We start from the raw sequence: 10,977 nt of genomic DNA on the forward strand, positions 1-10,977 counted from the left end.
CCACCACATCCTGAACCTTTTTCGTTGGACGCCCCATCAGAATTGAATTTTATCCAGCCTTCTACAGGGGGTTTCCACGCTACTTCAATCTCCACTCTTCTTTTCTTTTGACAGAATAACTCCTCTTTTTTGAAAGCTTCATTTATGGAATTTGTTGTCTGGAAAATAGTTGCTATAGCGTCTATTGGCCGTCTGAAGGGAGGAGAGAAGATTTCACAGTTACGCCACCTCCATAGCCACCAGCATGTAACTGAGAATTTTGTGATCCATGGAGTTTGGTTATTCTTTCCTAGCTCTGTTGTTAAATTCCATCGGAGCCAAGCATCGAAGGGAGCTCTAAAGAAGCTTTGAATTTTACAGGGATTAATTAATTGAGTCCATATACTTGAAGCAACAGGACAATCTCGCAGGACATGGCTTTGATCTTCCGTCAGACTATTGCAACGATGACATTCATCTCCTGTACCAAATAATTTTCTTCTTCTCGCACCTGTCATCAATTTCCTATGCAAGGTTAGCCACATAAAGATTTTTATTTTCTGGGGTCCTTTCCATCCCCATAAAACTTCCCATATGCGGTCCTGTGTATCTGTCTGCTGGCTGATTTTTCTATATGTACTTGCTATGCTGAATTCTCCTGTTGGTGTCAAACTCCATAGAATTTTGTCTTCTTCAAGGTTATCCCAAGGGGGATGTATGGCCTGAATTTTATAGATTATGTTATCTGGAAGATATCTTCTGAGTAAGTTAAAATCCCATCCTCCATTTAGGTCAGTAGCTTCTGTGAGAGTGATTTCCATGTTTTCCTTTTCTACTGGTATGATAGCTTTTTGGATTAAGCTACCTTCGTTCTTAAGCCAGGGGTCAATCCATAGCCGAATTCTCCTACCATTTCCAATGGAAAACTCAATGTTATCTTTAAAAGAACCCTATACTTTTGCTAAACTTCTCCACAGATCAGAGTCGGATTGCTTGCTGAGGATATTTTGTCTCAGGTCTTGTCCTCTCCCATATTTACTGAGCATTACTTGCGCCCATAAGCTTTCTTTTTCCATAACTAATCTCCAAATGATCTTTTGTAAAAAAGCCTCGTTCATCTTACTTAGCTTCCGAAAACCGAGACCACCCTCTTTAATTGGCTTGCATATAGTCTCCCAGCTTATAGCGTGAACCTTCCTGCTCTCTCTACCATCCCCCCAGATAAAGCTTCGCTGTATCCTTTCAACCTCTTTGCAAATACCTTTCGGGACTTGGGTATGCATCATATCATAATTGAGAATGGGACTGATGACTGCCTTGGCCAGGGTTATCCTCCCTGCCATCGATAAACAATTCATTTTCCATCCTCCTAGCTTGTTCTTTACTCTATCAAGAGTAGTTTTAAAGTTGTCCTTCTTCTTCCTGTTATCACTAATCATAGCTCCTAAGTATTTGCCAAGATTGGACTGTTCTTGGAATCCACTGATATTGCTGATTTGGTTCCTGAGCCTCTCTTCAACATTCTTAGAAAAAACAATTGCGGTTTTTTCTGCATTAATTTTTAAGCCAGAAACTTGTCCAAATCTGTTAAGAGCCCTCAAGATGCCTTCAATTTGGTCAACAGAAGCTTGTGAAAAAAGGATTAAATCATCCGCAAATAGGAGGTGGGAGATAAATGGTCCTTCTCTCCCTGCCCTCATAGGTTTCCAATCGCCTTTATCTACCAGGTCCTCTATAAAGTGTGATAGTTTATCCATAGCTATTACAAACAAGTACGGCGAGAGGGGGTCGCCTTGCCTGAGTCCCCGGATAGGAGTGATCATATCAGTTTTTCCTCCATTCCACAGAATTTTATAAGTCACCGAATTGATACACTCTTTTATGAGTCGTCTGGCCACACCTTCAATTCCAAATTCAGCTATGCATTCATCCACAAAGCTCCATCTCAAGCAATCATAAGATTTAGCAAAATCGATTTTTATCACCATGAACTTTTTCTTACCCTTCATACGCTTCATATCATGAATCATCTCCTTTGCAATAATGACATTATCATGAATGACTCTTCCTGGGACAAAACTGGATTGATTAGGGGAAATACGGTCATGTAAGGTAGGCTTAATTCTCTCCACCAACAGTTTAGAGATGCATTTATATACCACATTACAAAGAGCAATGGGTCGGAATTGTGATATAAATTCAGGTTGGTCAATTTTGGGTATGAGGGTAATGAGGGTTTGGTTTATTTCTCTTATCTCTTCTGGATTTTCCCAAATTCTTTTAATAAAACTATAGATAGAGTCTTTCACCATACTCCAATTCTCCTTATAGAAGTAGGCTGGGAATCCATCCTCTCCCGGAGCTTTTAGTGACCCAATGTGAAAAATAGCCTTCTGGATTTCTTCATTATTTGGCTGCTTCAGTAAGGCCGCTTTATGTTCATCTTTCATGACTGGGTAAGAGATAGGCAGATCAAGACTTAGGTAGTCTGTGGACTCTTCCTTATAAAGACTAGAGTAAAAGCTCACTGCCATGTCTTTGAGTTCTTGTTGTTCCTCACACCAAGATCCATCCCCTCTTCTAAGTTTTAAAATCCTGTTTTTCCGTCTCCTTATAGCTGTTTTTGTGTGATAAAACTTTGTATTGCGGTCTCCATCAACAATCCATTGCTGCCGAGATTTCTACAACCAAAGTAATTCCTCCTGGTTTAAAATTTGATCGAGTTCTCTTGACAAATCTCTTTCCAGCTTTTCTAGGTGAGGATTTCTTCCATAGGTGGGGGCTTTTTGAATACCCGCCAGTCTGTTCAAAATGGTTCTTTTCTTCCTGAAAACATTCCCAAAGACTTCTAAATTCCAACTCTTTAAAGCTTCAGTGAGGGATTCCAGGGCTCTCGGGAGGGGGTGTCATTTGTCCAAGTCTTCTCAATGAACTCGTTAAAAGATGGGTGTGTTTTCCACATGACCTCAAAACGAAAAGGTCTTTCTCCCAACAGTCTCATACCCGGGGTAAGTTTAACAAGGAGAGGGTGATGATCTGAATTGACTCTCGGAAGGATGTCCACCCTAGCATTCATGTATCTTCTTCGCCATTCAGCATTAGCTAGACCCCTGTCCAAGCGCTTGAAGACTCTCTCCATGCCGTCTCTTTGACCACCCTTCCAAGTATACTTTGATCTGACAAATCCCAGGTCTAAGAGGTTACAACTTTGTATCCAATTTTTAAATCTTCGGCACGCATGTTGGTCGGCTCTCACCCCACCTTTCTTCTCTCCTTCCTCTGCAATCTCATTAAAGTCTCCTATGACCATCCAAGCATCCGTAGTAGCATCAGCCAATCTTTTTAAGTTTTCCCATAAGTTTTTTCTAATTCCTTCTTGGGGACTTGCATAGACTGCTGTAAGCTTCCAAGGAGAGTGGCTAGGGTCCTTTACCTCCATGGCAACATATTGGTGGTGTGTCTCCAATATATTAATGGTCAGCGCTGGATTATCCCATAACACCCAGATTCCACCTACATAACCATCCGCTTCTTCCAAAAAGGAAAAGTTAAAACCAAGAGCTTTTATCACTTCTGTAGCTTTATTTCCACTACATTTTGGCTCATAGATTAGAGTAATATCAGGTCTGTGCCGAGACTTTATTTCTTTGAGTGTGCGAATTGTAGCCTTATTCGCAACACCTCTAATGTTCTAAGCAACAATAATCATGGTAAAAGTAAGCTAAAAGGAGGAACTCCTACTAAGGACAGCTGGAAAAACTTGAACCACAAAGGGGAAACAAAAGTGGTCCTGGACCATTAATTGCACTGCATGTCTTCCACCTGAGGTGGATTAACTCCTTGCTGAATTGCCTTATTTGCTTCTTCATTCTCATATACTAACATAGCTTCCACCAATTCACTAGTTTGTAGTGAGTTAAAAGGTGGATCAGGTGGTTTACTCTGGGCTGGATCTTCCAAAGCTGTCTGAGGGATAGCTAAGGAGAGTACTTGGCTTGGTTGAGTGGATACAATCCAATTTTCTTGAAAATGGGGAGGATGATCAGGGTTGTTCAAAATAAAGTCATTGGGCTGGACAGAGGAAGAGTTTGGTGTGTTGCAGGTTTGGGTCATGGCATAAGGGTTTTTGTCTAATTGGTGTTCTGGTTGGGAAACAGGGTTATTACTATTAATCTGTTGGTGTTGGATAGTGTTTTTTTCTGGTGTATTAGCTATTTGGGCTTGTTTATGGGCATGTGTGTTTGGGCTTTTTGGTCTGGTTGTGGACATATGGGTAGGGTTAACTGGCTTAGGAAGGTCTAGATTATTCTTCTTATGAGAGGAAGTTGAGGACATACCTTTGTCTTTTTCTGATTGTGGTTCATTACTGATTCCTGCCGTCGCTTTAGGATTGCTTTCTTCATTCCTTTCAGGTTCTTCCTCTGCTAGTACAGCAAAACGTGACTGTCGCCCCTCACTCTCTATCTTTCTTTCCTTCTCCTTTTCTTTTCCACCTCCTCCACTACTTGTACCTTCTCCTGGTTTTGTGGTCTTTTTGCCACGCGTAGACCTCTGTACTATCATCCAGGGGCCAAAGGCATCAGCAGGTTCCTCTATCACTTTTTTGCCCTTGTCAATATTCTTATTTCCATTTCTATCCTCTTCTTCAACCTCTGCATTTGTCGCTTGACCTTCCTTCTGGATTTGTTGCTCTGGTGAGGGGTCTTGTTTTCCTTCCTTGCAGTTGGCTTTGTCATGTCCCACTCTTCCACACCTAAAGCATACCAAATGAATGCCCTCATATTCCACTACATGAGTTTGTCCGTTAATCTGGTATTGAGAGACTAGAGGCTGTTGTAGGTCAACCTCCACACATAACCGTGCAAATTTTCTCCTTGTGATTTCTGCTGTATTTGTGTCCACCTTGATGGTTCTTCCCACAATGTTTCCTATTTTTTCCAAAATAGGTCTACAGTAGTAATCTATGGCCAAACCTGGAAGTCTAATCCAAGCTGCTATATTATCTATGGAAGTATTCATTGGATTGAAATCTGGTTTCCACATCCTTACTGAGAGGTAGTGATCCAGAATTTTCCATGGCCCCTCCATTAAAGCAAAATTCAGATCTTCAGAATTATAGAACTTGACAAGGAAAAACTCATTTCCGAGGTCAATGATGTCAATGCTTCCCCTCTTCCCCCACATCACCTCTAATCTCCTCTTCATAGCCAACAATGAGATTTTTCTCCCCAACAATTTAACAATGAGTGTGTCTCACCATTCCTTCCTGAGTTCTCTTTTCACTTCTTCTCCTATCACTAGATTGTAGAGGTCGTTTGGCATTTTTTTGACAATTATATCTGATTCATCCTCATCACTATCCTCTGGTTCTTCAACAGCTTCATCAGTAGCCATTTTCTCTATATTTTGATCACCCACCTCATTGGCAGCGTTCTTCCCCATTTTAACAATTTCTGCAAAAGAGTGGGGGACTCCTCCGACCCTGCTTTCTTGTTCCTTGTTGCTATTTTCTTCTCCTTGGGCCTCTTGTCTTCCCTGTTTCTGATGCTCGACCTCTATTTCCATCATCCATTCCTCCACTCTAGGTGTCAGAGCCATCTCCCCAGAGTATTCTTCCGCTTCTCCCGTCTTCCTCACCTTCTTTAAGTTTCTCAACGATGATTCTCCTTCCCTTCTCCTTTCTCTAGGATCATGGGATCTGGCCGCTCCCCCTCTCACATAAGCTCCTCTCATGGAGGACAAAAGTTCACTCGCACCAGTTGAAGGAAATAGTTATCAGTAGGGTTTATAGACCTCTTTTTCTTTAATAGAGTACACACAAATAAAAGCCCAATGCGAAGTTTCATAGTGTAAGCTATTGAGAGAAAAGGGACTAGCCCAAATGCCCAATTACCTTTTTTTTTTTTTAAATGAAAAGCACTCGAAGGAGAGAGAATTGATGTTTACATTGCTTTTGTTATACACTTTCTTTTTATATTTTTCATAGTATAAAAAATAAATATTTTTTTTCATTTTTTATTATCAATTATGTTTAATATTAAAATAAAAAAAAGAATACACAAAAATAATTGTTCTGAAAGTTACTTGAAACTGGGTTGTCTTTGGATTTGCAAGTAAGGCCCAAATCCTCAATGGAGCATATTCCGACTTATTCCACGTCTGGTGGCCGTCGTCCGAGTTGTTTGTGAGAATGTGCGGGGTGGTCCTGCAAAATACTCTGATGTTTAAGTCAACAAGGGTCTTAGCAGGTTTAAGTGTATTGGAACTTAAGCATACCTGAGGGGTGTCAGTGTATTTATGAGTGATGTGCCAATAACCACCGTCGGAGTAGTTTCACTTATGATGGTGGATAACCATCCCTTTATCTTAGGGTTGTTGAGATCTCTCTTCTAGAAGTGGGTGAGAGATATCAGGGGTTAGTTATAGCTCTTCTAGGAGGGAGTCATCAAGCAACGCTCTTATCCGACCTCTTAGAAGGTCGGTTATACGGTGGATGTCTTTTGGGCCTGGTCTATGTTTTTGGGCCAGACATGAACAATGCCCCTACTTGGATCCGATCTTTTTGCTTAATTCGGATACAAGTATATAAGAAGTCAGATCCTTTTAGGCTGGTTTCTGTGTTGAAATCGGAAAACCGACGTGATTTACACTCCGAAAAACCGATGTAATTCCAGGATGTGAACCGTTGCGTCTCTTGGCTTCTTCCTTTGGACACGTGGGATGCAGTTACATTTGTAATAGTGTACGTCTTTAATGAGGGAGATAATTTTTACGTTTCTGCCCCTTGGGTCTGTAAAAATGCTTTTTCCCCTTTCTCTCTCTTCTTTTCGCTTCTTCTTTTGTGTTTTAATTTTGAGTGAACCCTTTTCTTCTCGAGTCTTTCTGCTTATTCACCTATGTTAAAATCCCTTCCTTCTTCCTTTACGTTTGTTTTTCCAACCTTCAGTATTGAAGCCTGATTCTTCTTCTGAAGAATTTCGAAGAGTGCCGGATTTGCTTTCGAGGGAACTCTTTTGTTGTCTTCGCGCACTGCTATCCACCTTTCTAGGAGGAGAGGTTAGCTTTCCCTTTCCTATTAATGCACTGTTTTTTGTTGCTTTTTGAAGTGTAGTGGGTCTCTGTTTGTTGGTGAAGCCCTTCCTGTTTACTTTTTTTCGGGTTTGTTTGTTACTTACATTGTTATAATGATTCCATGATCATCTTTGTATGTGGAAATGTTTTTGAACAGTACTTGTGGTGACCGTTTATAACACATTTGTTCACTTTTCCAAGAAAATGCTTCTTCATGTTTGTCGAATGATTTTCTCTATAAGAAAAGGTGTTTCTTTTTGTTTTTAATTGGTAGTAACTCTTTTCTTTTCATAATGTAGGTATGTCTTTTCTAAATGTCTCGCCCAACTATTTCAAAAATATCTTCGAGGGTTCCTGAGGATCTGTTGAAATGGGTAGACTCTTCGGTTCTTTGTGCTGTTTCTATGGTAGATAGTATTTTTGTAGATAAGTTTCGCAAATACCATAGGCTTTGTAGCTCTAAGGATGATGAGGTAAAATACGAGTTAGTTTCCTCTGACCTTGAAGACAGGGTTTGTTTTGGCCGAGTCGTTAATTCGGAGTTGTAGTTTATCTTCATGTACGATTGCCTTTTCACCCGACTTGGGGTGACCTTCCCCTTTACTGATTTTGAAACTGAGGTCTTATCTTGCTGTAAAGTCGCTCCTTCCCAACTGCACCCAAATTCTTGGGGTTTCATGAAGATCTATCAGCTTGTGAGTCATGAGCTTGATTTTCTGACTTCTTTAAAGATATTTTTCTTTTTATTTCATCTTACCAAGCCTTTTAGTGCTACTTCAAATAAAAATAAGCAGCAGTAGGTGTCCTTCCGAGCCATCCAAGGTCGGAAAATTTTTTTGCATCTTTGACGAGTCATTCCATGATTTCAAAAACTTCTTCTTTAAAGTCTGTGCGACTGAGGGTCACCACCCTTTCTTTTTGAATGAGAATAATGAGTCCCATTTTCCATTGTACTGGATGGAAGCTGCCCCTGTCGAGAAATATAATCTGACAGACTTGAATGAGGTCGAGGAGACAATAGTTGAGTTTTTTAGAGAGGCTTAGGAACGGGGTCCAAACCTTGATACCAAAAAGTTCTTTCTCGGGACTCCGAATTATGTCTGTACAGAGCTAGGTAGTTTTTATTGCTTTTCAGGTATCTTCATTGGTTTTTCTGACTTATTTGTTAACGCTTCGTATTCTTTTTATAGAAAAAATGAAAATCGGTTCCAAGGCTTACCAAAAGGTCCAAGAGGCAAAAAGGAATGCCCGTGCCCGAGCTGCTTAATTGCAGGAGAGTAGTAAGTCGGATACTTCCTCTTCAACTAAGTCTGACTTGGGGACCTCTTCTCAAATCAAGCTGGTAAGCCATATTCCTCCCCCTCTTCCTCTTCCTCTTCCTCCTCCCCTTCCCATTCTTACTCCTCCAGTTCCTCTATTTTCCGAGCCAAGCTCTAAAAAAAGAAAGACCTCAGAATCTGGAGCCCTTAATATCACTGATACCGAATTTGATGGGGCGAAGTTTTGTGAGAAGCATGTCCTTCCTCATAAATTTATTGCTATAGATGATGTTTCTATCAAAAATCACCTCAAGGTCTTAATCTGGGGGGATCCAAACTGCTGGGGTGTGCTCTACCCTTCTTAAAGAGTTAGAGAAGGCTCCTTTGAATGCTACTCAGCATTCTTTGGAGGCCCTTCAGGCCGAGGTGGCCACTCTTCGGGAGGATGAGAAAGGGCTGGAGGAGGAAAGGTAAGCTTGGAGGCCGAGCTCTTCAAAGCTCGGGACCGGGAGAGGGAATCTGCAGCTTCTTGTGCTCTGGCCGAGGGGTTATTAAAGAAAGCTGAAGAGAATTATGTCAGGGTCTTTAGGGAGAACTTGAGCTGAAGAGACAGATGGAGCGACTTAGGGAGGATTACATTGATTTGGAGGAGTCAGTTGCTAAAGGGACGGAGGAAGTATTTGAATTTTTGAAGAACCAAGTTCGGGTTCTTTCCCCTAACTTGGACTTATCTCCCCTCCATTCCGACAAGATTGCAGTCGACGGAGAAATCGTTTTTCTGTCTCGCCCTCCAACTGACTCCAAGCTCAGAACTGTTGGGCAGCGTTTGGTTGAGTCTCCTTCCTAAGAAGTCGTTGCTTCCGAGGAGGTGGTTCCGAGTTCTTCCTTTCAACCAAAAGCAGCTCCGACCGAGGAGAATCCTCCGATTTCCACTACTGATCCTGACTCCTCTCTAGCTCCTGATCAGAACCTTTTAATTGGCCCTGTTTGATATTTCTGCTAAGGCCTGGCTGGTGGGACCTTTTTTTTATAAACACTTATATGTATGTTGTGAAATTTTTTGTTATGTTTGTTGCTAATTTTGATCCTTTGGGAAGGATCTTAACAACTTTTATTATTTTATGGATATTAATCCTTTAGTATAGGACTCTAATGACTTCTCTTTTTGCTATAAGAAGTCCTAATTGCTTCTTTAGAGAAATGTATCTTGAGTTATTTTTCGCCTTAGAATTTTTAACACGCTTGATTGCATGTCGTATTATTTATCTGTCTGTGAGGCTTTTGAAAAATCCTTGAACGAGGGTCCTTTTACCTTAAGATTTTTTAAGGAAAGCTTCTGTTTCCCATTACTTTAGTGCAAACGACCAATTTATTTCATTTTCATAAGTTAGGTTATTTTTGCGATGCATTTTGTTCTACTCGGGCGCTTTTCCGACTTGTAAGTTGTTTGGTAACGAGTTTTGTATGATCGTTATTTACAACCTCTTTACACCGACTTGTACCTTGTTGCTTTATCTTGCCGATCATCTTGGTCGGACAACAGATTTTCGCACTTTTTCGAGTTTAAGTCAGTGTGTGTCGTAGAAAATAGTAATGGAATAGATAGTAAAAGAGATTATTACTAATGAAATGTAATTTACAAAGATGTTCTTGCTACTAAGGGAATCAAATTCTTGCCCCTAGTCCCCGCTTTGATGCCTCGTTAAAACCCCCTTCAAAAAAACCCTTCTTGGAAAAAAACCTTGAAGTCGGAAAAAAGAGTACATCAGGGAGCGATGTTCACTTCTAGCTGTAATATCTTTTTAAGTTGCACGCGTGCCACGACCTTGGGAGCTTGGCTCCGTTCAGGTCGGACACTTTATAATAGCCTCTCACCAAGACTTCGGAGACCTTATAAGGTCCCTTCCAGTTAGCAGCGAGCTTTCCTTCGCCCGACTTGGTTACTCCTATATCATTCCTTATCAGGACCATGTCGCTTGTGGCGAAGCTTCTTCGTACGACCTTTTTGTTGTATCTGGCCGACATCCTTTGTTTTAGCGCAGCTTCTCTTATTTGGGCTTGTTCTCGAACCTCTAGGAGGAGTTCGAATTCTTCTTTATAGGCTTCAACATTTCTGACCTCATCATAAAACCTCACCCTTGAACTTTGCTCATTTACTTCTACTGGGATCATGGCTTCTATCCCGTAGGTAAGTTGGAAGGGTGTTTCTCCAGTCGTGGAATGGGGTGTTGTTCGGTAGGCCCATAATACTTGCGAGAGTTCTTCTGCCCAAGCTCCCTTTGCATCTTGCAACCTTTTCTTTAACCCCACTAATATGACTTTATTAGCTGCTTCAACTTGTCCATTAGCTTGGGAATGTTCTACCGACGTGAACTGGTGCTTGATCATCATCCTTGCTACTAAGTTCCTGAATGCAGAGTCGGTGAATTATGTACCATTATCTGTGGTAATGGAGTAAGGGACTCAAAACCGAGTAATGATATTCTTATATAAGAATTTCCGACTTCTTTGAGCTGTAATAGTCGCTAGCGGTTATGCTTCTATCCACTTTGTAAAGTAATCCACTCCCACGACCAGTATTTAACCTGTCCCTGTGCTTGGGGGAATGGTCCGAGTAGGTCCAGCTCCCATTTCACAAAAGGCCATGGAGAGGTTATACTAATGAGCT

At 41.1% G+C, this 10,977-nt stretch overlaps 1 protein-coding gene and 1 pseudogene across 1 annotated transcript; both read right to left on the reverse strand.

Annotated features, from left to right (window-relative positions):
- Positions 1-2,842: 2,842 nt before the first annotated feature.
- On the reverse strand, positions 2,843-5,712 carry LOC107646456 (uncharacterized; annotated as a pseudogene).
- Positions 5,713-9,308: 3,596 nt separating this feature from the next.
- Positions 9,309-10,700, reverse strand: LOC148554727 (uncharacterized). Its single transcript, XM_088490456.1, has 2 exons — positions 10,185-10,700; positions 9,309-9,329 (listed from the first exon to the last, which is right to left on the reverse strand). Exons 1-2 carry the CDS (start codon positions 10,698-10,700, stop codon positions 9,309-9,311), a joined length of 537 nt encoding a protein of 178 aa, XP_088346582.1.
- Between the last annotated feature and the right edge of the window lie 277 nt (positions 10,701-10,977).

Source organism: Arachis ipaensis, chromosome B6 (assembly GCF_059453495.1).
Source record: "Arachis ipaensis isolate K30076 ecotype BB chromosome B6, ASM5945349v1, whole genome shotgun sequence".
Taxonomy (NCBI): domain Eukaryota; kingdom Viridiplantae; phylum Streptophyta; class Magnoliopsida; order Fabales; family Fabaceae; genus Arachis; species Arachis ipaensis.

Excerpts from the sequence above, each read along its gene's own strand:
- LOC148554727 (XM_088490456.1), bottom strand. The coding sequence starts at position 10,700 with ATGATGATCAAGCACCAGTTCACGTCGGTAGAACATTCCCAAGCTAAT. Across the intron at positions 9,330-10,184 it reads ATAAGGTCTCCGAAGTCTTG|GTCCCACCAGCCAGGCCTTA; the intron begins GTGAGAGGCTAT and ends TATAAAAAAAAG.